This window comes from Dermacentor variabilis, chromosome 8 (assembly GCF_050947875.1).
Source record: "Dermacentor variabilis isolate Ectoservices chromosome 8, ASM5094787v1, whole genome shotgun sequence".
In the NCBI taxonomy this organism is placed as follows: Eukaryota; Metazoa; Arthropoda; class Arachnida; order Ixodida; family Ixodidae; genus Dermacentor; species Dermacentor variabilis.
This window is the reverse complement of record NC_134575.1, coordinates 60,297,249-60,322,764: the sequence shown is the minus strand read 5'-3', so window position 1 is coordinate 60,322,764 and position 25,516 is coordinate 60,297,249. Positions and strand designations below refer to the sequence as shown.

At 44.6% G+C, this 25,516-nt stretch overlaps 1 protein-coding gene across 1 annotated transcript; it reads left to right on the top strand.

Moving 5' to 3' along the window:
* Nucleotides 1-14,210: 14,210 nt before the first annotated feature.
* On the top strand, nt 14,211-23,756 carry zuc (Mitochondrial cardiolipin hydrolase zuc). Its single transcript, XM_075702202.1, has 4 exons — nt 14,211-14,462; nt 15,090-15,384; nt 18,588-18,704; nt 23,262-23,756. Exons 1-4 carry the CDS (start codon nt 14,328-14,330, stop codon nt 23,402-23,404), a joined length of 690 nt encoding a protein of 229 aa, XP_075558317.1. The 5' UTR covers nt 14,211-14,327; the 3' UTR covers nt 23,405-23,756.
* The last annotated feature ends 1,760 nt before the right edge of the window (nt 23,757-25,516 follow it).

Here is a 25,516-nt window from a genome sequence, read left to right as displayed (position 1 = left end):
CCGAGATGGCTAGACACAGTGGACGGAGCAAGTATTGTTAGTGTGTTCACCGTCAAGGTCTGCTTGGAGCAGGGGAGCTCCTGGAAGATATTTTGCAGTGCCGTCTCAGGCAGCTTAGAACCCGTCTCACGCATCAATCAATGGACAGATGCGGCGGCCACTGACTGCAGGGTCAACTCTGGAATAAAGAGGCGCCTGCTCGGGTCAAGCACAGTGTCTGCGAAAACCCTCTCACCTTGGTGTGGTCAGTGCAACCTGTGCAGAAGTGAGTGCATAAACCCTCCCCCTCAAAGGCGGGTTGGTTACGATGACTTTGGACGCTCCGAATTAGTCGGCGGTGAACTGCCGTTTTCCCTCACCTAGGGATTTCGGGAGGACAGTGTATTTAAGGAGCCGTTGGCGGCTCCTCAGGGTGCATTCCTTTTTCAGTCATGTTAGACTGATGAACTGTCACATTCTCATGCAGATACTGTAAATAAATCCCAGATTCCTCATTCTTGATGAGAACAAGTCTCTCCCTTCAACAACGTCCTCAGCGTGGATAAGTTCGATGACCGCATGGGCCAGCTACCATCTATTTCATGCCCGACTCCAACCATTACGCCTGTCACTGCACTCATCGATGCAGGAGCAAATCTTTCTATTATGAGCGCTGCCTTCCGACGACGACTGAAAAAGCACTTCACCCCAGTGTCTGCACACGTTGGTTGCGTTGCGGATGGCGGTACTGTGCCTATCATCAGCATATGTGCGGCATGTGTGAGCATCGCCGGCCGCCACACTCCTGTCCTCTTCACCGTGATTGCTCATTGCCCCATGGCCTAATTCTCGGACTCGATTTTCTCTCTGCGCATTCTGCTCTTATTGACTGCTCTGCCAGTACCCTTTGCCTTGAGTTGCCGATTCTCGTAGAACCTTCTAACGCACCCCAGTGTCGCTTACGCCTCACCTGCTTTATTCGCCTGCCACCGAAGTCAATAGCCTATATTAAACTGTTGTGTTGCCCACCTGTTCTTGATGGCGAGTACCTCGTCACTCCTCTGCCCAACATTCCACCACAGTATGACATCACCGTGCCTCACAGCATTCTGACTGTTACTGCTAACCATACTCGCATGCCTATCTTTAACTTTTGATTGGGAAAGCAAATCCTACTGCAAGGTATTTGCCTTGTCAACGTTGATTGTCTCGGCGACTATCACGTAGCAGCTTTATCAACCGATGGTTCTTCTGAGCTTAGCAAGCCCGTTGCACCAGCCTCGGGCACCGATGCCAACATAAAGAAAATGGTTGCGGTGGACCTGTTCTCTGCGCAGGCTGACAACCTTTGCCACGTATTATCCTCCTACCGAGATATTTTTTACTTAAAACGATCACCCTTTAGGCCAGACGCTCGCGGTCCAGCATCGGATTTCTACTGGCGATGCTACGCCTATTCACCGATGACCATATCAAGTTTCTGCATCGGAACGCCGAGTAATTCTAAGTGAAGTGAACAAAATGCTAGGTAAAAACATCGTTAAGCTTTCTTCAAGTCCCTGGGCGTCACCTGTGGTTTTGGTTAAGAAGGACGCCACGTGGCGCTTCTGTGTAGACTACCGTCATCTGAACAAAATTACTAAGAAGGAAGTCTACCTGCTCCCAAATATAGACGATGTCCTTCACTGCCTCCATGGTTCCAGCTATTTCTCTTCTATTGATCTTCGTTCTGGATATTGGCAGATTTCTGTTGGCGATATGGACAGAAAAAATACGCTCAATCAGCTTGGTAAGTTTAAAAAAGTAGGGTACGCTGTTCACTCCATAGAGAAATGTTTTGCGTTCCTGGTTCATTGGCCTTGAAACGAAATTGCCTTCGCTGTGCAGCACTATAACATGGTTGAACTTCAAAAGTTCCTCTCATAAGAATGCAAAGAAGCTCCCCAGAAGGACGGGTGCAGTTGTCTAATGTGGCTATCACTAATATTACCCACAGTCAAGATTCTATGGCACATATGTTTCTTTGATTAACAAGGCCAACGTAAAAGCAAGATGTGTGTTTTTACACCATAGATCAGCAGCACATAACCTCCACCTTAAATGTGATTGTTCACCTAAATCTGCCTGCATTTGGAAAGTTAGTGCAAACATTAAAATTAAATTAAATTGTGGGGTTTTACGTGCCAAAACCACTTTCTGATTATGAGGCATGCCGTAGTGGAGGACTTTGGAAATTTCGACCACCTGGAGTTCTTTAACGTGCACCTAAATCTAAGTACACGGGTGTTTTCGCATTTCGCCCCCATCGAAATGCGGCCGCCGTGGCCGGGATTCGATCCCGCTACCTCGTGCTCAGCAGCTTAACACCATAGCCACTGAGCAACCACGGCGGGTAGTGCAACCTTCTGTGCTGTTGGCACCCAATTTCAAAGTGTTTGCCCAGCCCTGTGTACTGTAACTTGATGGTTCCAAATTGCTGGTTTTTAGGCCCTTGCCCAACTGGTTTGTTGAAATAGATGTTAAAACGAATGACAGCTACAATTTCCTGGACACTTATCAATGAGATTCCGCTGTAATTTCAGCGGTGCTCACAGCAACAACAGATTTGGTGAAGTAAGGGACAGGCAGAGTGTTAAAGAGAACTGTGAAATCCATCAAACGGATATGTTGAGCTAACAATGTGGACTGATTGTATAAAGCGAGCAAGCTGCCGAGAATTGCTAAGCTTGATGTGCAGACCTCATTTCTTAGGCAAATAAACTGTGCAATGTCTTGTTTTATTATTGATGACTGCTCTGCCAGTCTGCCTGAGTTGTCATTTTTTTGTATCTATCATAAAGCAGGCACTTTCATGTTTTTGTAATTGTGTGACACAGAGTCATTTGTTTCTTACAGCTGTCATCTTCTCAGAAGCAGGTACTCATGCTTGGAGACCTGGAGAGCACAAGCTGCAGCATGTATGCCGAAATAAACAGCCTATTTCAAATAGAACCAATGTAAGGCAAAGCCCCTTTTTTGCTGTACTGTGCTTGCAAATTGCAAAGCAATGATAAGACACAATGTAGAAAGAAACATTTTCTTTTATTTGGCGGACATTAGAGTGGCATAAAAAAAAAAAAATATTGAGCAGCCCCAAATCAGTCACTACACTAAGCAGCTCCACTACAATTCACATGACCTAGCAATCCCAGCCATAAAACCGAATGATTATTCGTATAAGTGACGATCAAGATCATTCTTCACTTGAATGCCACGGAGCGCTGTTCAGTAACAGCAGTCAGTTTGTGTCCCTGCAAGCAGGAATATTAATTCGTGTTTTGGTTAATGGTGACATAACGAAATTTAGTTTTCTGGCCCATCAGATGTTTGAATCGGAAATAACTTCGCCAAAGATGTACACCTTGTCAGCGGTACATGCAGGATGATTTGCGTTGGCCAGAGACTTTTGAGTGGGACTTCGGTATCAATGGAGGTATAATGTGTGTGTGCATGCTTCAGTACAAGGGAGATTGGAGGCAGCATCAAGGCAACCTATAGGCACTGCGTGAAAAATCTTGAAAGCTATGCTATTTGCTAATGCCCTTCTGCCCTCTGCACTTGATAGAATACTTTCCAGGTTTAATTTCAATCAGAAAAGAAATTTAGTATTTTCTGATGCTACCTTGACATGCAAACAAGTTTTTGTCATGTAGGAGGAGGGGTTAGGTTAAACTACAACACAATTTATCTAAAAGTTTTTCAGCGTCCTATTTCATGTGTGGTACACTTTCTTTAATTTGGCTTGCTGACCTGGCAGTCGCTTAGTCTTGGGCCAGGGATGACTGGATGGGAGAAGACAATGAGGTGTACTGTTCATTGTTTAATAGGCGCTTGTGTACTATAACATGTAAAAATAAAAAAACGAGTGATATTTTTATGCTTTAAGCATTTTGCAGAGTGAAGTAAAGTTATAACGATTTTTTTTTTTTCTCTAAGAGATGAGAGAAGATGGTGTTGCTTGCTCATGATGTTGCTGGGATACCCTAGTACCTAGCTCATAACTCTTTAGTGAAGTGAAGATCACCAGGTAGAAACCACATCAATTTGTAAGAGTTATGAATCTTCAGCATGAAAGTAAAATAGTGCTTTATTTTATTGGATACGTTCCCCTTTCGGAAAGTTCTGTGAACAAAATGAAAATTTGCAAAAGGAACAAATAAGAATTTGGAACAAGCATGCTATCAACACAACTAATGCAAAAGCAGAATTTAGTCACACTACATACCAATAAGGACAGTGTAGGTGTGAGAACGTTGCTGATACTTTACTTTTCCACCTATGACAAAGGAAAAAGTATACTCCAGTAATTCAAATGAGAACACAATTCTTGTTACACCAGGTGTGGCAAGCCCGGGAGACAGCAAGAGCCGCAGGAGTCCTGGACTAAGGGCGCCTCCCACACAAGCAGAAAGACACCTGCTTTTCCTTTCTTTCTTTTAATAAATGTTTTTCCTTCTCCTCCTCTTCCTTATAATATTCTTTAATACAATGGTTTACCTGACTTGGAGGCAGTTTTATCTTGGGAGCTCCTATCTGAATACATGGGAACAGAGAAATAGTTTTTCTCTGAAGCCAGCAGCAGAATTCGATGAGGTTGGTTACATGTAAAAAAAAAAAAAGCTGAAATGTAGAGACTGTTTTAGGGGGCAATTTTTTGTGGCAGGAAATTTTGAAAATTGTGAAATTAAAAAGACTTCCGTATGAAGTTTACAACTTGATACAAAAGCTATGAAATTGTAAACTTTGTGCTTATATTTGTAAGCTTACTGACTCTCAGCAATTTTTCCTAAATATTCAAGGTCCTAAATCAAAATTATGCAGCCTAGAATGACTAAAATTTAACTTTTTCTCTCAAATGCAACAAATTTCATTGAAATTATTCCAGTAGTCTCAAAAGCATTTCTGCATTTTACATGTATTTGAATGAAGAGATTAGAGTTGGCACTGAACTAGAGCATCCTCCTCAAGGTAAGCACATCATTTCTGGCCGTAAGGCCAGTTATCAGTCGACACTCTACACTATAAAAGAGAATTGCCTTTTTTTACACTTTTCCAGCAATTCCAACTTAGTAGCATGCTTAACTGAATGCAGCTAGGAAGAAGGAAATTTGACAATTTTTAGTTTATGTGCAGAATTAATGCATTTGTATGTCACTGAATTTTGGCCTTCATGAGCATTCATATCCTTGAATTTTCTTTCAATGTTGAATCGAACATTTTGTACAATACCTGAAGCAGCCATCAGGCCACCAAGCAACGTAAGGGCAAATAAGAGCTTCATGTGGAAGCACTTAAAAGGTCTGCTCAATTCACCTGCACAACTGTGAACCAGTTAACGGAGGTTCACGAGAAGTTCAGAAATTGTGCAGCTTGTTTCTGCGGTGCAGGCACAGCGCAACACTCGAAACAAATGCCAAGGTGCAGATGCGGTGCAGGCGTTATGTTATGCCCGATTAATGTGCACAGAGTGCGTACATTTGAAAGATTGTGAACTACAAGAATTATCAGCTTGTGGGCCTAACTACAAACCACACTTGTAGACACATCAGACGTGTGTAAGCGGGCTTTTAATGGTGCTTGCACCCATGTGCTGGATTGTCTGCTGCAATGCTGCGTCGCACCTGTACGCCTGCACCAAGTCGGCACCGACAGCGGAGTAGGTGCAGCAAAATCATGAACCAGCCCTGCACCTTTTGAAACGAACGGAGTGGTTCAGCGGGTGCCATTGCTGCACCACTGGAACGAATGGCAGGGTGCAACACCTTGTGAACTGGTTCAGGCGGTGCAGGCGAATTGAACGCACCTAAAGTAAAGCACATTCAGGGGTGCTATAACATAAAATGATTTCAAACTGTTTTGATTCCAATCTCCTGACATCAAATTTATGTAACCACCGGCGCAAGCATCGGGCAGTGACTTGCAGCGTGGTCTGAGCAACCCAACCAAACACTCTCCTCGTTTATAGGAGGTCACCTTTGTTCACTTCCAAAACCAATAACATTGCCTACACTCAGCGGTTTTTCTTATCTAATTAGCTGACAAGAGGCGAGGTGTACGGTCTAGTGGAGAGGGTTTCGATGGGGCCGAGCCAGCACAGTGAAAATAGATAACCACATGAAGAGGGTGGTGCTGGCTTCTCCGAATGGTCCGCTTCACCTTATTTAGCTTGCGGTGGCTGGTCGAAAATCGCGGCGGCTTGCAACAGAACGATAAGAATGCCGCTAAAACAAATCCTCAGCAAGGAAGAGTTGGCAGAGCGATGCTGTATACATGCCGCAAGGGCTCGATAACGTTTTACTGCCGTGCAAAAAGGTTTATAATGTGCAAATAAATACATGCTGACCGGCAGGTGTGAGTAGCGAGGGCCTGAGCAATCGGCGGGCAGCCATCTTCTATTCCTTTCAGAACGGGGCAGTCTCTGGCTATTCAGAAAAATTTTCAGTTTTGTTCAGCATATTAATGCATTTTTTTTCCACGTACACGTCACTTTGATGCAGTCAGTTTTTGTGGTTTTGTGAGGTCGCGTGACAGACAGGCGAGGTGGGTGTTACCCAAAAACATTGAACCAATAGCAGAGGGCCAATGGTGAAAAGGCGTTGAATCAGGAATAATTATTTTTCTTTTGTGCAGTTTAATCATTCATACTCAGTGTGTACATGTATAGCAGATGGAGAGCCATCACAGTTTTCGTGACAGACGGGTGAAGTTTGGAGTGGCCTGAAAAAGTTTTGACCAATCGTGGTGGGCTGATTGCAGAATTGGAATAGAAAAGTTTGGAATCATTTTATGTTATAGCATCCCAGGATTCTACAGGGGGCCATAGAATGTAGGCTTCCATGCAAAGATGGCCAACCTCACAAGGTTCACACGGCTGACGTAATGAAGTCAACCTAAGCTGATCTCAACCTCCCTAAGTGATGCGACATTGGTTGGCTGTTAAAATTTTTTAGCTATGGCAGTGGCAACCTCATGGACAAATTTGAGGTTGACTGAGGTCGAATGCTCGGTGAGGTTATATTTCACAGCAGCTGATGTGCACATTTCCACCTCATGAATAAATATGTGGAAAGTTTTATGATTTTACTGATATGAAGGGGTAAATATTTATGATAATAATACAATAGCCCCAGGCAGGAATCTGGAAGTGGGCCTCACCCCAAGTCACCTGAGGCTTTGTTTTCAATTTGTATAGACAGCTCTCGTCACATATGAACCATAGGTGTACATTTCTTTTGCTTTACTTCAGATGTGTGACACCACCGCAGTTGGATATCTTACATCGGCCTGTATCCTCTGACCTTACTTTTAAAAGACAGTGAGTCACATGCCAAACTTCTTCCTCGTCTGCTCTGAACTAACAAATGACAGTTGTTGCCTCTCATTCAGTGTTGGCCAAAGACACCTAGCCAGAAACTTGGTACTGAATAATGAAACTACGCAAGACAAACATTCTTTTTTCTGGTATGTTGCCTGTAGGCAACAATTGTCAATAAAGGGTTAATGAGAAATAAATTAAAAACTGAAATACAGTAGAACCTCATTGATACGATCTTCACAGGAACTGGAAAATAAAGTGTACCATAGGAAAATCATATCATCCAACATATTATCCAACCAAATCGGATTTTCAAGAAAAAAAAAAAAAAACTTAACATTTCGAAAAACGTATTAAGCAGAATCGTATCGAGGTTCCACTGTATAAAAAAACGACACTGAAATTGGCTGTAGAAAAGTCAGTACTACTAATTACTAACTGCGCTCTGAAGCTTGTCACAATTTTTTCTAGAGTTTAGAAGTCTAGGACCTTGATTTAACGCAAGAAATGAATAGTCAAAAATATCATGTAAGTACCCCTTTAAAGTTCAACATCTTGAGACGTATTTCTGCACATTGAGATGTAATATTTACCAAAGCCATAAGACTCTTAACAAAGCATGTTTCACAGTCTTGCAGGCAAACCGAACATTTACAGTGGTGCACCTTCAAATGGTGCAGTCAATTCTATGGACCTAATGCTTGCATCTTGCACACCTGTTCAAGCCAGAGGCAGGAAATTAGGAAAACCTCCAAAACACTTCAATTATCTCTTTCTGAAAGAGAGAAGTATGTTTTATCCAGCAATTCTTGACATGGCCAGACTAGTCAAAAGGTAAATTGACAACTATGTTCCTCACAAAGGCCTGATTCACACAGGTGTTATCGGCCCCATCACGGTACATGCGTCTGTCAGGACAGAGCATTTCCTTGCCGATTTCTCTGCAGAAACAAGATGCTATCGACATTTGCTGATGCTATAAACATCATCAGTATCCTGTGTTAGAGGAGAAAATGGTGTGAAAACCCTCTATTTTCACAGATACAGGTTCCGTAACATTTGGTGCCGAGACATGACAGGATGGGTCAAATGTGTGAACCAGAATTAACTTACAATGGCACTTGAACATAAGATAAGTTAAAGAAACATTGCTGTAAACAGATGGCAACACAGGTGAAAAGTTTTAGATAATGATGCCAAAGGACAGACACCATTGCTTGTAATGCTTCAATAGAAGCACAAGGTGAGATTTTCAAGATCATAAGCTGGAATCTAAACCATGCAAGGCAAGCAAAGCCCACCTGCCAACTGTGTTCACAGCAGCCTACACATATTGTCAACCCACGTGACGTTTCTGTGGCCAACACACCATGGCGGTTGTGCCAGGATGGCTGTGGATGCAGATGGCAACGTGGCCAAAGCATTCTCGCCTTGAGCTAGCATTGCAGATGCAGCCAAGGAGCACCTGCTGCATAAATCAGTCTTGCGTCTGGAAGCGTCCGCAACCTCCATGAAAGTGTTACAGAGGAAAAGAGATGCACCAAATATATTTACTGAATATTTACAAAAACTGTAGCAGCTGACAAGATAGTAGTTAGCACGCAAAATCCAAAAGTGTTCCCCTTTTCATCAGCCTTTTAAAATATGCTCTCTAGATCACTAGACTTTATCTAAAGCAGGAACAATAGATCGATCCTCTTCAAAAAAAGACAATACAGCACTGACATGGGTACCCGCATGAACGAGCCCACTTCATGTGTCGACCACTCGAATCTGTTTTAGACACAGGCCTATTTCCAAAGCTCCAACTGCAGTGCACTTGCTTTTATGAGATATGTAAATTAATTTGGGCTAGTTGATGGGTCTTAAACGAATGCACAAATATAGATGGAAGTGACAATGTGGACAGAACCGTCTTCCAACTGTTTCTATTAGAGCATAACCTCCCTATAGCAAAGCAACATATAGGGAACTGACAGTTACAGTGAAAAAGTGCCAGTCCTGATTACACTCCATTAGGCATTCACATATTTTTCAATGATATCCCATTCATACACTGCGTGCACAAGAGACTATTTAAATATGACAAGCCTTTGGTGTAACTTAGAATGATCAGGGGTTCCCTGCAGTGCGATTAGGTGACAAGTTTGGTTCAGTACATATTGATTGGTTTCATTGCATGGTATTTATATAATTGTTACTTTTACAAAATATTTCGCCTACTGCCTAATGCGAAATTTGAGTGCAGCTCTATACAGGTTTCCATTTCGCAATATATTGGCTAGCATGGACAATCTATCTCGTGTGGCACTTCGCAAACAAAGCAAGGTGTGGTGCAACTGCGTTGCTAATTGGAAGACCACGAGAGCAGCACATGGGTGATGCGTGGGCGCAATTCACAGCAGCTGCCGCAGACAGACCTCTGCTCATGCAGTGCTTTGTTTCCTTACAGATGATGCGCACTAGTGTGGTATAATGGCTTCCAAGATTTTCCTTCCTAGGAAACATCTAATGAAGCAATAGCTCCTAAGAAGGCCACTATCCAAGATAATCAAGAAAGGAATAGAGAAAAATGTCACAGAAAATCACATCAAACTAGGTCAGAGCATCAAAAATTGACTAACATTCTAGGCCTTGCCCTTGGAAAAAGTCTTGCAGCAAGGTTAATTGAGCACAAATTATATGCAGGTATTCTATGGAGTGATGTCAAAGCTCAAACACTGAGCTCTGCTCTTCTGCAGGACCTTGGTGATGCACATTTTAAATACCATTCTTCTGGCTACTATGGTTTCCAGGAAAATTGGTCATCCTTAAGAGGACAGGACACCACCATAGTACATTTTCAGGCATATTACTTGCGCTAGCAGGCAAAACAATTAAGGTATACTGACAATGAACATTTGCAGCAGGACGCAATAGCAATGACAGTATTTGGCAGGATGTTTAGACAACAGACTAAAAAGAGTGGACTGGAGGTGAAAGCAGTTCTTTTGGTGAAGTATTTAGCTCGGCTTTAAACAGTGCATTGCTTGCATATAGGGTAACATACTTGTCATGTGCAAGTTTGTAACAGTGTACTTATGATGGAAAATTCTGATCAAAACCACACAGTGGCATGGTGAGGCCAGTGGACAACACAGTGGTTTTAAAGCATTGTTTCATGCTGAGTACTAAGTAGCAAGTTCGGTATTCCCACACAGCAGCCAGGTTAATGAGACCAAAAATGAGAATAAAATGTCAAACCAAGTGACAAAGCATGAAGCAAGACCTATAAAGTTTCAAAGTTCTTTGACTCGTGTGTGCACCTTGTTGGCAAATGTGTGAACTTTCGACGCAGAAAAAATGTTGTCATAGGAAACAACTTGTCAAAGATAATCACTTGTTTATCAACAAAGCGAGATTTTATCACACAAGAGTTCAAAAATCGCTGCTTAAAAAATTAGAAACACCAGTAATTTTGACCTTCTCTTACATTGAGCACCCTGTGATTAAACTGTCTATGGCATCTCTAGCATGTTGTGCGGACCAACACCTAGGCAAGAGACAATGCCAGCAACTGCTGCAGAATAGGCAAAAGCAGAGAAAACAGTAATGGCACGAAACAGGCTGTAGCATTACAAAAAGAAAATGCACAAGTTTGATGACAAATGATAAAAAAAATACAATTCAGAGCCCTTCCACTATGTGAAGATGGAAGACCAGCTGAAGCTGTACTTGTTGACAAGTATATTGAGTTATATATGGTTAATTGCTATATTGATTAAATAAAGAAACATACACACAACTTCGTTATCTTTGATCTTCTATTTACTTTGTCACCATGGTAACCATTGCTTTGTGGTCACTGTGATATACTGCAATTGGTCGCCGATGCTTTCGTGCCCACTCCCGCTTCTGTTTGCAAAGGTGATCCTCACGGGCACGCTGTTCTTCATCGGTCACAGAGCAGCTAGCCGACATTACGGATCTGCAGACAAGGCGGGTCTGGCTATAGCAACTGCCCGTTGCCTTCACGCTGTTGCTCACACCGGTGCTCTTAACATGCACATTGTTGTTCTTCAGTACGAACTAGACGCGTCCTGGCCATAGCAGGACCAAAGTAAAACTGCTGATAACGTCGCTAGAGCGATGTCGACTTCACAAGAAAATGAGGCACAAACATTGGTGGGTACACAATGATGTTTTATTATTCTGCCATGCACTCCGGAGCCACTGAGCACTGCTGGCGCACAGCAGGCTACTGTGGATTCAATTTTGTCGACGCAACTTTTTTCTACACACCCTGTCGATGTATGCACTATTGGTCATGGTCAGAACCTAGCCATATACAGCTTCTCTGTAAAAATAGCAGGGGAAACAGAAGCAGACACGTTCAATGCATCACAAAGGAATGCAGCAGGCAAAAAGATGCGGTTTCTGCAGCACAAGCCATGACCTTGTACAGCTTGTGGCAAAAAAATGCAGCACAAGCAGATAGCTCAATCACTTCGCAGTTGTTCTAGCCTTGTGAACTGGAGCAACTGGCTTTCCTGTCCAGGAAGCATGGGCAACGACACTGCACACATGTTGGTAATATCAAGCTTTGATGCAGACATAGTAACGTGTGGTGAGGAATTAAGTAATCTTTGTTTCCACTTCTGCATGAATTTTGTGGCAGTGCTGGAGGGTCAAGGTTTTATACAGCTATTAATTTATGTATGTGGTCTAATAAACCATTGCAAAGTGAATGTGTGGCATCAGCAACAGATAGCCAGGCACTATCACAAAAAGAAGCAAAATAATGCCAGGTTGTTGAAAGTTGCAGGTTCTGGAGGAGAGATAGAAAAGGACAAGACTGAAGGCATGCACGGTATGTTGAGCAAGAAGCGGACAGAAAGAGTACAAGGAAACGCATGAAGGAGAACAGTCTGACAGTGTGTGAAGGCAGGAGCATCACATTAAAAAAAATTGGAAGAAAGTAGCAAATGAACGGGGGATCAGATGCCAAGGAGCAAGCATTTTCTGCTAGAAATGTTATTGCTGTTGTGCCTTAGCCCTGGTGCTGCAAATGGAAGGTGGAAGAAACAAGTACAGTACAAGTTGAGAAAGCGTTGTGGCAAGAGTGAGTGGCATTAGATCGGTGCCTCATCAAAATGATAGAATTTGCAGTGCTCATCTGCACTCAACAAAGTGTGGTAACCTGTGTTGCTGGAAGTGTGTAAACTATCTCGAGATGAAATGTACAATCAGCCAGCTCTTCCAGATTCAGAAAAGACTTAAGACCAGAGGAAAATTTCAAAAATTACAAGACGGCAACCTGATTTGATAAATCATATTTTGGATGTTTCCAGTAGAAGCACTTGCACCAACGGAAACTAAGCTGCATTAAAGGTTGGACTTCAGAAAGTGCATAAACACTACACCAACGATAAATGCAATTCCACTACATGGATGACTTGCCTTGTATGAAAACATTGTTTTCACCTTTTGCTCTCCTGTTCGCCACGTAAGCATTGCGGATTAAGACGAAGTCTCACTGTTTGGTGCAATGCATTTGTCACTGGCTGACCACAAATAATCGCTGTCAATGTAGTCTAATGAGCATTAAAAAGTTCTCTTCAGCTCCTACTTTGTGACTAATGAGCCGGCTGTGCTTACATAGGTACGGATCCACCTCCAGAGGGTCACCACTGAATTGCATCTTTTTTTTTCTTTACAGGAGCGTGGAGACCTGCATTAATAGTGTTTTTTCACTGACAGCACATATGTTACCGGGCTTTTTATTAATCTTTTAAATAACCCACACTGGCGTACGTTATCCTCTTCATTTAGTATAGAGGGGTAAACATCGACAAAATGATGCAGCTCAAATAGGTTGAACGTGTATGCGTTTTCTATCCGCAGTGACGGACAAGATGGCTCGAGCGTTGCATAATGCCGTTTGCCTAAAGCCAGCTTCGCTGCAGGGCACCAGTGTCGCGCAATGAAGCATGCGCATTGTATTGCGGCAAAGTATACCAAGAGTGGAAAGCGGCCACTGTGATATACGCGCCCACTTGCCGTCACGTCTCCTGCCGCAGTACAAGCACGGAGACGCCGAACAAGTGTACTGGCAGGCATTCAGAGTATTTCGCATGCGGTTGTAGCGATCTGAGCCCTTGTTTCGTCCACATAGAGCGCCCCTTATATGAGCTAGACATTGTAACAGCCGGGATTATGTACTAGCCAATATCAGTGTTACTGTACAGCTTTCACAAAGGTCTACTGCTATGAAGTTGCATGACGACCATTTTTCTTTAGCATACATTTCTTCCGTATTCATCCGCAGGGCGTAGTGTTTTGCCAGTGTGGCTGTACAGCTCTCACAACGATCTACGGCTCGATCGCATGGCGACGCAAGTACACACATACACATACAGAGTACAAAATTTCCATTCCCACGAATCTCCAAGTGTGTTGTATGCTCAGTTACATTAAGAACTAATGCATCGGCACGGCAGTTAATTCATAAACTGTTTCCGTTCCCGCGATTCCCCTGAAGTGCGTGGTATGCTGACCTTGATCAACGACACTAATGAACAATGCATCGGCACGACGTAATACTTTGCCACTAAAGTCATTCGAGAAGACACCTCACTTCCAAACGTATCCCCTGCGACTACAAAATTTAATATGCTGCCGTTGCAACAAAATAGCAACAAACTCACCTCGCCCACGGATCCTGTCGATTCTGTGCTGCAAGCTCGGCTAGGGACAAACGGAGCTAACAACTTTCTTCCCCGTAGTACCTAGGCGAAGAGAAATTTTGAGCACCAAAAGTCCCCACATTTCTCTCTCGCAACTAGTGCTCCTCGCGCGTGCGCAGAAAGAGCGGTGAAATCCAATTTCGATGTGCTCGTGTGGCTGCGCGGGGCGGGCTGCGAGAACGCGTCACCGCGTGAACATAGAATAAAGACACCGGTAGACAGGCGTTCTGCGGCGTGAATATGTCGCGCGGCCCGTAGGTCGTCGCAAAATGAGGGTCGCGGACGCGCTGGCCGTCGCTTTTGGCCTGTCAGTGCTCAGCGAGATCGTATACTTTATCTACAGGAAGGCGACGTGTAAGAGGAAGCGACGCCAGAGCAGGAAGGCCGCTGCCTTCAGCAACCAGGTGAGGTGTACTCTACGATCGAGTGTTCACGAATTTTAGTTGACTTGCAAACGTTCAGCATAAAAACCTTTGAAAACTTTTCCTACCCAAAGTTTCGCCCGGAGATTGCATTTATCCCTCGTCTGGCTTTGCAGCATTTTCTGCTAGCAGAAAACTGCTTGACTCCTTAATTTGCTCTGTATAATGGAACCTTAAGGAGCAACACCTTTGAGCTGTATTCGTTCAAAAGGATTTGACGGGCTGAACCATGTTGTGAGCGTTGTGAGTAGCGCTGTTGCGAGTGACCACGTTGTGACGGTCTGGCCAATTGGTCTGGCAGCCGTTCAGATTTAGCGTCATACGTTGCCATGGCAACGGCTTCGGCGCTCTATTTGAATAGTCACATTGATGAGAACTTTGGGGCTTAGTGGACTAGGGAACAATACCAGCCACAGCGTCCACTGGCCGTCATGCTGGTGTTACCTGTGACCACAGCTCACCATGGAGAATATGAGCTTTTAGAATGAAAACAGCGCACACTAACGAGAACATGTAAACATCTACCCTGACGCTGACGTCGAACTCGCTCGAGTTTGTCTAGCGATCAAAACACAGGTGTTCACTCCGCGGCGCATGCCTCAATTGCAGGTGATCTTCTTCCCCGACCGTGGCGTGGCTTGCCCTAAGGCGACGCACGACGACTCCGACACGTGCGGCAACCCGCGCTGCTGCTTCCTGCACGGCCGCACCTCGCTGCGCACGCTGGTGCACACGCTCACGTCAGCTGAGCGCACACTCGACGTATGCGTTTACATGATCACCTGCGACACCCTGGGAGACGCCATCCTCAGCACGCACCAGCGCAGCCGCACCGTACGGGTCATCACCGAGGCCGAGGGATCCGACTCGCCCGGCTCACAAATCGGCAGGTTACGCGAAGCCGGTACGAAAGGCTGCTCTGATCAATTGACACATCTACGACAATTGGCAGTTGTCATCCGAAGAGATGCGTACTGATATTTGAAGCCTTGGGCATTCAAAAGGAATGTGGAAAATGTGCGAGGGCCTCTTCCTACAACCCTCTCTCTCTCTCTCTCTCTCTCTCTCTCTCTCTCTCTCTCTCTCTCTCTCTCTCTCTCTCTCTCTCTTTAAAAGCAAAAGATTGTATCTTATTTAGAGGTGCAGGTTTGGCACAGTATGCATGATTGATGAGTGGCTATGGTGGTTTTTGCCATTGTCATTCCCAGTGCTGCTCTTGGTACGTTTTCAGAGCTTTATGGTTCATTTAATTGACTGGTCGCTTTTGAGAATTATGACCTTTGCCTCGGGAGCGCAACCAAGATCCGACAGAATTTTGGTCACTTGACTCCTCCAATTATGGAAACAGCTGAATCAGTCTGAATGTTCAGCTCAGGTATGCTTTCTCTGAGTCCAATGACAAGAGGTTCCTGCATTGCTTCAAACTGGTTCGAGACAAACAAAACATATTTTTATGGAGCAGTTCAGTATATGGGGTAGATCCTTGTTACAGATAGCCATGTGCCATCTTGGCTCGACCGTCCCTCTCGACCAGCAGTTGATCTTGAGGTAGGTAACTGGACAGCAGTATCTCCTACTGTTCGGGGTGAGGGAAAGGGGGTGGAAGGTCTGGGTTGCTGACACACTGCCATATGATGTGTCTGAGAGTGCCTGGCTAATTGCAGAATTTACATTGGGCATTGCATTGTGTGGGGAATAGCAGGTGCAATCTGATTGGATGGGGAAATGTGTTAGTCTGTGTTAATATGAGTGTGGTTTCTTGGCTCTTGTGACGTTTGGGTGTGGTGCGATGAGTGTTCTTCTACTGAGCCTGTAGTATTGTTTAATTTCTTGGTAGGTTGTAATGGGTGTGGGTTCTGGTGTCTCCTTTGTGGCCTGGTGGGTGAAATCTTGGGCCATGGGATAGGCGTGTCCATTGCCTCTCACGGAAGAGTGGGCCAAGGTCCACTAGACGTGGGCTTTCCTGTCTCGTGCCTTGTTTTGTAGGATGTGCAGCATCGTGGGTGCCACCGAGCCCGACATGGAACTGTGGGGCATGACTCTTGTGAATCCGCAACTATGGTTGATGTTCTGGTTTGCATGATGATGGCAATTTCTGCTGTTTCTTTTGCCATTGTTTGTGGAATGGAGGTGCTGGTCAGGTGCTCGCACCTGTCCATCACCTCGGCCACCATGGCTCTTTTGCCACTATAGTTGGCTGCATCGGTGTAGTCATAGGGATTTGGGAGTATGGATTGTTTAGTGCATTTGCTCTTTCCTCTCTGCAACCCTGATGGTGGTTTGTGTGCATGTTTCAAGGAATCGGGTGCACAATTATGTGTTGACACCACGATTACGGGATCACCTGCAGCTGAGGCTGGTCTCGCGGAATGCACTTGAGTTTAAACAGCACTTTGCAGCCGTTTTATGTGTGAGCTGGCATTGCCCTTTGGTTTGACAAGTGTCCTTCAATGAGTTCCTCCATGGTGTTATGCAGACCCGCACAGAGCAATTTGTCTGTGGTTGTGCTCACAGGTAATCCAAGTGCTTTTTTCAGTGTCTTGCTAGTGAGCACATCAAGCTTACCTCGTTCTGCTTTACTCAAAGTGAGATAAGGAGCAGCATAGTTTATGCACGAGAGGACGAAGGTCTGAACTATCCTGCTCATGTCGCACTCTTTCACGGCTCTGTGTCAGTTCGTGACCCTGCGTATCATATGCATAACTTGTTTGAAAGTCTTTGTGAGTTGTGTTGTTCTTGCCATCCGTCTGGATGCTCAGGCCCAGGATCTTGGGGGACTTCCTTGGCTTGATCTCGTGCCCCTCGAGAATAACCTTGATGTCATCAACGTCCTTCTCGGTTTGGCGCCTCCTTACCACAAGAAGCTCCAACTTCTGTGGTTAGCAGGACAGCCTGCTACTCTTTGCATATTGAATCGCTGTTTTGGCAGCGAGCTAGTGTCCTGCAGGTTTCTGATGAAGCCGGTGCCCGTCCGTAGGGACACCAGTTCAGAGTGTAGCAAGAACAAGTTGAGTGTACCATCTGTAGTCGTTGATGTTAAGCGCATGTCTATTTCACATTGCGTGTCCATTCTTGCCACTGTAGATATATCACACAAAGCAACCAACAAACAACCCCAAAGGTTGCCCACCTGTCCCAAAACATAAGAACTTTCCTGCACACCATCCTCCTGGTTAGAGTGTAGAAACTTTGATGTACAGCTAAGCCTGTAGAAAAGGTGCCAGTAACCATTGGCCTATGGTATTAGTAAATGTCTAGTTGTGCAGACCTCTGGAACTGCACTCTTTTTCATACAAAACGAATTTTGTCACTCAAACACAGAAGGGCCAGCACAAGTGGGCCAACACAAGTCCACAAACTGCAGCTATGCTGGTTGTCCCCTGTTGTACCTTTCGTGTCGGTCGCCATGGTTTCCAGCAACTGGCTGTTTGCTGTTTCTGCTCACTCTTGTGAGCTATGCGCTACAAACTGAGATGAAGGCAAATGCTAAATGCTAGTCATGGCAAATGCTAGTGACATACTAAAAATGCACTCAAATATCTTTTGTCATAACTCAAAAAATTAATTGGTTGTGCAGTGTGGTAATAGAACAGGTGCTTTTCCTGTGAGTAGGCAAGAGATGTTGAAAGAAAAAAGAGAACCTGCATGCAATGACTTACAGGCGAAGTGACCCACTGGCAGCTCTTCGGTGCTCGAGGGGCAGTCTTTCGCAACTTTGAGTGGAATGCAGTACCACCCCTTGGCTGAATAGTCGGTACACTTCGGTAAACTCTCCTTGGTAATTCTTGTCGCAGGGAGTTTCGTGAGAAATGCCTCTCCACTCTACTGCCCTCAAATAGGTGGTACAGGTACTAACAACAGATATGGAAATTGCCAAGCATTGTTGCAAGTGCAAGAATACGGCTACGGTTGTGCTTACAGTGCAGTCTTAATAGAGCTTGGAACTTTGAGGATGCCTTGTGTTCATAACTTGTTCGTTCGTACCAAGTTTGCTACATTGGCTTGGCAGTGTCCTCTGAAAGTCTGTGATGACTTTTCACTGCTCAGCAAAGAGTCAGTTATATTTTTGCTTGGCACCATGTGACATTGAACAACACTGGTGTGCAGGCATCCCCGTGCGGGTGAACAACCAGACGTCGTTCCTGATGCACCACAAGTTTGCGCTGGTCGACCGGGAGGTGCTCATTAGTGGCTCCTTCAACTGGACACGCCAGGCCATCACAGGTATGTGCGCAGCTGTTGGACCACAGTGGCTGCACGAGGCTATCTGCTGCTCGAGTTCACATTCGAACCCCCTTTCTGACAGCAGCTGCTGCAACACTCCCAGGCCACAATGACCAGTCACTGGTAACGTATTGCTTTGATTGGTCGCAAGTGGCTAGTCCGAAGAGTCCATTGCACTATTTTTTAATACTATTAGCTTTCTTAGCCTTCTTTAGCCGCTATGTGTCTATCTACCTAGCCTCTTCACATTGCTTTCTTTTCAATTAAAAAAAAGTCCTTTGAAATTTCTCCAGTGCTGGGCACATTCCAACCCGTGTCACACAGGTTCCTTAAGCACAGCAGTCCAACACTATAGACCCTGAGCGCCAAGGGATTCATTGTTGGCGTTAGCATGCACCAGTGCACTACCGGTGCAGTCTTGGGAGACCACACAAAAGAAGGGAGAATTTGTGCGCCTGCCACTAGATGGCGTAGCATGACCAGAGGGAATAAAGCCCCTTGATAATTTGAAAGTAGCGACACTCTTTGGAACCTGCCGCCGCCGCGCGACCTCCTCACCCCTTCCGCGTTCCCCCGCGGCAACCAGTTTTGCCCCCATTTTTCTGCACGACGATTGGTCTCCCTGCCGTTGCCCTTGGAAACACGCAGATCTTTGGTTTTGCTTGTGTTTTTCTTCTTCGTTAATGCCATTTTCCTCCTGAGCACAGCTGGCTCGGCGCCTTAGCTCAGCGTAGCGAACATTGTACGCTGTGTTTCCTGCTCTATGTGCTAGTGCTATGCCGGGCTGTTGCGCATATTACTGCAGCAAGAAGACTGAAGATGGTTATGCCGTTTTTATAGTACCACAAGGAAAGCATGATGGCTTGCGCAGGAAGCAGTGGCTGCATGACATTGGGCGAAAGAACTTTGAATTATGGGGCTTTATGTGCCAAAACCACTTTCTGATTATGAGGCACGCCGTAGTGGAGGACTCCGGAAATTTCGACCACCTGAGGTTCTTTAACGTGCACCTAAATCTAAGTACACGAGTGTTTTCGCATTTCGCCTCCATCGAAATGCAGCCGTCGTGGCCGGGATTCGATGCTGCGACCTCGTGCTCACCAGTCTAACACCATAGCCACTGAGCAACCACGGCGGGTCCGAAAGAACTTTGTTCCGACAAAAAACAGCATTGTTTGCGAGCTGAGGCGTCTTTCTTATAGTAGCTCGTAGCAAAGCATCCCAATGCTGCATTTTTTTCCTCATTCTTCCGGCCTGCTCACCAGCATTTTTGTTGCGGTTTTCCTCAGTGTGCTTAATATTCTGGGGCGGCTCCATCACCTCGCACGTTGCTAACTGTTGTTATTCAGTCGGAAGTGCAGCATTATAGATTCTGCTTTGCACCCTGAAAAAATTAGTGGCAAGTATACCCGTGGCATTGCAGGTGATGAGCGTTAGCTAAGCAACATTGAGTTTTTTTTTTTTTTTAAGTTTTAAGGCGAAAGCTTTTAGATCTCTGTTTCAAGGTCGCGTTGTAAACTGGAAGTATCACGTGACCCATGGAAGGCCAGAGGCATGTCCACTCCTGTATAAGAGAATGATTACCCAAGTTAATTAATGAATCATTAGTGATTGACATAAGGTGGATTAGGGAGGATTAAGGTTGATTAGAGCGTATTAAAGAAGAATAAGATGGATTAGAGTGCATTAAGAAGGATTAAGATGCATGAATAGATTAAGTTAGGTGGAGAAGGATTAAGGCAGATTATGGTAGATTAAGGTGAAGGGTAATGAAAGGGTATTAAGACCGATTAGGGTGGATTAGGGTGCATGAACAAGGATTAGGGAGGATTAAGGTAGATAAAGGTTGATTAATGTGGATTAAGGTTAATTAGGATTGATAAAGGAGGATTAAAGCCGATTAGGATGGATTAGGGTAGATTAGGGACCATGGAGCTGGATTAGGTTTGATAGAGGTGGATTAGGGTGTATTAAGGTAGATTGGGACTATTAAGCAGGATTAAGTTGGATTAAGGTGCATGAATAAGGATTAAGGTGGATGAAGGAGGATTACGGCAGATTATGATGGATTAGGGTTCATAAAGGAGGATTGAGACTGTATAGGGTAGGCTAAGGTGCATTAGGGGCGATGTAGGTTGATTAGGTTGTATTGAGGTGGATTGGGAGTATTAAGGTGGATGAAGGAGCATTAAGGTGGATTAGAGTGGAGTAAGGTGAATTAGGGTTCACTGAGTATTAAGACCGATTTGTCTACCATAATCCTCCTTAATGCACTGTAATCCTTCTTAATCCACCCTTATCCTTCTTCATGCACTTTAATCCACCCTAATCAACTATAATCGTCCTTAATGCACCTCAACGCACCTTCATCCACCTTAATCCAACCTAGTGCTCCTTTATGCACCTTAATCCACCTTCATTCACCCTAATGCACCTTCATCGACTTTAATCCACCTTAATCCTCCTTAATACACCCAAATTCATCTTAATCCTATCACTAATCAATCATTACTTTGCTAATCATTAATCATCTCTTATACGCGTCTGCACATGCTTTGGTTCACTTCCCGCCTTCCTTCGGTCACGTGATATTTTCTGCAGCTCACAACGGGACTTGAAACAGAGGTCTAAGGCTTTCGCTTAATGAGCCACACACAAAGGGATGTGTCACAAGCAATACTAGATCAGACGCACGAAGTAAAGCATCTGATCATGTGGCAGAAAAATTGTCTGGAGTGTAGAACTCGCCTCAAAGCTCCCTTTACATCGGTATACCTCGTTCATGCGGCTTTAAGAAAAAACCAACCTCCTCATAAACGCTGCCTCCAGCATTATCGATGCTGTTATTAGCACTTCTCAAAATATTCAACCCGACTGAGGCGCGCAACTGGCCCAAAATAACACACTTCCATAGAATCCTGCGGCCCGTCCGCGGGAGCCCAGGAGGAAAAGCGTGCCCTGTGCAGCCGGCGGGCGAGGAGAATTGAGGAGGAAAGCGCCGTGAGGAGGAGAGTGTCGCTACTTTCATAATTATCAAGGGGTTTTAAGAGGGAAGCGCAGGAGAGGAGCCCGACTGGCAGTACACAGCTCACGCATGACATGTTTCAGCGGTGGCAATACAGTGTGTCTCTCCATTGCTCGAATGCCAATTGCATCAACACCGACAGTCGTCACCAGATGGGCTCTGCCAGAACTTTTTTCACTTGCTGCTGGCAATTTGGTTGCGACAACTGGAAGAAACACTGGGGGGCTTCTTTATTGATTGTTGGCCGAAGCACATCCCCATGGTACACATTTTTCACACAACAGGCTGCTTCTCAAATCACGAACTATGAGGATCTTCTCTGGCCTCATAGTGGCGCCTAATTGAGCGAATGCTTGACTCCGCTGACTTTTGATGGAGCGAACCCAGCACCTGGAAATTAACCCGGAGCATTTGCACGCAACCACCCCTGTGCATTTTCTGAGCCTCCATGTTCCTCGACCACCGTATTCCTTTGCCCGGCCCTGCTCTTGTCCGTCGTCTTTCCAGCGCCTTGTCCTGTCGTCTTTCTTGTGTCTGTCTTTTTGCGCTTAACAAAGTATTCATGGATTCGCACCAACTAGCCCGCCCTGCTCTTGCTTTGCCTTGCTGACAGTGTGCTTCCTGGGCCACCATTTTTTCAGGCTGACTTGGACTGAACTGTGAACGTGCTTCTAAAAGTGCATGTCGGTGTAACCACTGATGTACTAAATGCTCCCCTTTCGTCTCTCCTGCACCTCCAACATCACAATTTCCGGTAAATAGCGAAAAACATTGTTGTCTTTTCGCATGACTAACCATGGTTCACAAATCAATTAAATGGCTTTACCCACGAAAATAATGGGAAGACGTGTCCCTCACAATGAACGTCTCGTAAACCCACGGAACAAGAGCATTGCACCACTGCATTTGGCTAAAGGAAAAGGTTGTTGCAAGATGCAGAATATAAGTCACTATCATGGAGGAAGGAAAGAAAAGAGGCCGGTATGCCACATTTCACTTGGAGGGAGTGAAGATAACATGATTTCTGCATGAAGACAAGGAAAACATGGGAGAAATTAAGTGTTTCATTTTTTACTGTTATCGAACTAATAACAAAGCTACATGCTATAGCTAAATTGGTAGAGTATCTCATGTCATGAAGTGGTTGTGAGTTCGACTTCCACCAGAAGCAACTTGGCTTTTCTTCCATTTCTTTTTTTGCTCGGTAACAATATGAATATTATCACAAATATTGCTCTAATTTCATTATATGGATTAAACAGTTGATTTCCTCTGTGGCTTTTGCTTGGCTTTGTATGGTCGTTATTAAATGTGGAGCCGTTTAGTTTGCCTTAGTTTTCTCACTCACGGCTCTGTTTTCTCTCTGCATTCAGTGTAGATAGGCCTCCCCTCATTAGGTCCTTCTTTTCTTCCACCTCCCTGCTTCAATGTCGCCCGTCAAGGTGGGGCTTCACTCGAAAGCTATGCCTTCAGAGACCAAGTGAAGGCAACTCGATCATGCCATTCTCTCTTCACCCTGTCTTCTACCGCAGGCAATCACGAGAACCTGCTCATGACGAGCGAGCCAGACCTGGTGGACGCATACGCACAAGAGTTCGAGCGGCTCTGGGAGCTGTTCAAGCCGCGGCCGCGACACAACCTGGAGTGTACGCGGCAAACTGCAGAGTCATGGTGACCCGGGGCCTCACTTAGCCCTCAAGCCAAAACATGCTATGGCCGCCCACTAGCTGGTGCCTCCAATGGATCGGGCGTGCATCCATGCACGCATGGTCATACAAGTGGCATTCCATTTGTACATTTTGTATATATCATTGTGCACGACGCTACTGACCAAGGCGAAAAGGCACTGCCATATCTCCTGTTTGCCTGCTCCTTAGTAAATGTCAATATATTGGTCACCATAGTGAGGTTGGCTTGATTTCGTCGTATTATGTGTGAATTCGCATGCCACTGCTTTTTAAGTACTTTATCATGGTTTTACCATGAGCACTCTAATATAGCAATAAAATAATGATTATGATGCTGTATTGACGTGTTTGCTTGTCACTCAATCTGCTGCATAGTTGTAGGATAGTTATGGTGCTGAAACAAATGCTAGCCCGAAAGAGTAAGTGTAAGAATCAAACATTTTATTGGGCAGAACTTGTGTGCCCGGAGAATAAAAAGTCTTGGCGACAACAATGTGGTTGGTGAGCATGGTCAGCAGATGTTTAATCGAAATGCAGTGCTCAAGTCTGTCCAATATATAAACGTCTCACCTTGCATTCCAAAGCGATCACTGCTGTTCACTTACATTTAAGATGGCACGACATTACTGTAAAGTTGAGCCCACTTACGGCTCCATTTAGAGCAAGCTTTCAGCTACTACAAACAGTTTCTTAACGACCAAGGAGTTTCACAGGAAGGCTATGGGGGCGGGCTGGCCGCTCCTAACTACCCGCTTGCCTGCTCATTTTGGTTACAACAAACGATACAAACCTTGGAGCGGCAACATCTCGATGAGCCGGGGAAGAGGAGACGGGCACATGCGCAATTAACTTCTGTAAAATACGTCACCTGATTATTTTTATGTTTTTTAACTGTTTTATTACTGTCAGACTGTTGGTAATAGTACTCCTAAAGAGTGCGAAGCAATTTTTTTTTTTCCTAGGAAGGTTAATAATAATTACAGCGATCGGTGCTGCTGATGGCAATGGTATAGACGTCTCAGAGAGCACCTCTGATGAAACAATTGCTGGAGAGGTGCGTCAATTTTCGAAAAAGGATGCTTCCAGTGCCAAGAAACTAGCAAACCTCCAGCTGTGCCCCTCAATGGTTAGAAGTTTAACCTGCTACAACCATATCAACAGCTTCAAACTTCAAGAGTGTCATTACCTGGCTTACAATAGTACTTTTTTTTTAATTCTGTCAGTAAGCCGATAAGCAATGTGAACATCCATATTTTGTGATAAAGTGCTTCTGCACCTTGCTCAGTTTTTTTTTTTTCCTTTCTTATCAGGAAGCGTTCAGCTACAGCGAATGCATTTTATGCAACTGCAAAACATGCGGAGCGAGTTATTCTTACCATTATTTATGTAGCTATTGCAACATTGCCTGCAGAGTATGAAACGGTGCAGTGCCATTGCCAAAAGTCCTGCTCGAATACAAGGCGTTCAATTATTTTGCTTTGTGAAATAACCGGCATTGAACGAGCCTGTGTTTTGCAACGATTATCCCTAAACCTTATATAGATTTCAGAATCCGAATGCACTATATACAATATTAGCAGCAACGTCGATTATCAACCAGAGACGGCACTGCAACTCTTCCTACATCAGATATGTCTCTAGACCACTTCGCACAAGCACACAACATCAATCACCCTTAAACCCAGATAGAATTTTTTTATCTAAATTTAATTACTAAAAACTTCACGTATATATTCGCATCAATGCCAATTATCAATTGCGAGATGTACAGCACGGCAAATCCTCGCGAATCCAGCTGCTACAGGTATGTCTGTCAAATACCTGACAAGTGCATAAAATTGCCCTTGAACCGTAGTTTCCTTTTTCTTTTCTTTTTTTAAGATTTCAGTCAAGATGTTTGTGTACTAGCACCATCAATTATCAATCACATTAGAGGCTATCTGCAACCTTCCTTCTCCGGATAGGACTACATTAAATGTGTCTGATGACTAAGTGGCCCAAACAAGCATTAAATTCTTAAGAGGAATCTTCACCTCAAAACCATCTCTAATGTCTCTATTCAAGCACACATGATAAGCATGAATTAGAAGACCACTGCT

Coding starts and splice junctions, on each gene's coding strand:
- zuc (XM_075702202.1), top strand. CDS start 14,328: ATGAGGGTCGCGGACGCGCTGGCCGTCGCTTTTGGCCTGTCAGTGCTC. Junction 14,463..15,089: donor CCGCTGCCTTCAGCAACCAG/GTGAGGTGTACT, acceptor CCTCAATTGCAG/GTGATCTTCTTCCCCGACCG. Junction 18,705..23,261: donor GACACGCCAGGCCATCACAG/GTATGTGCGCAG, acceptor CTTCTACCGCAG/GCAATCACGAGAACCTGCTC.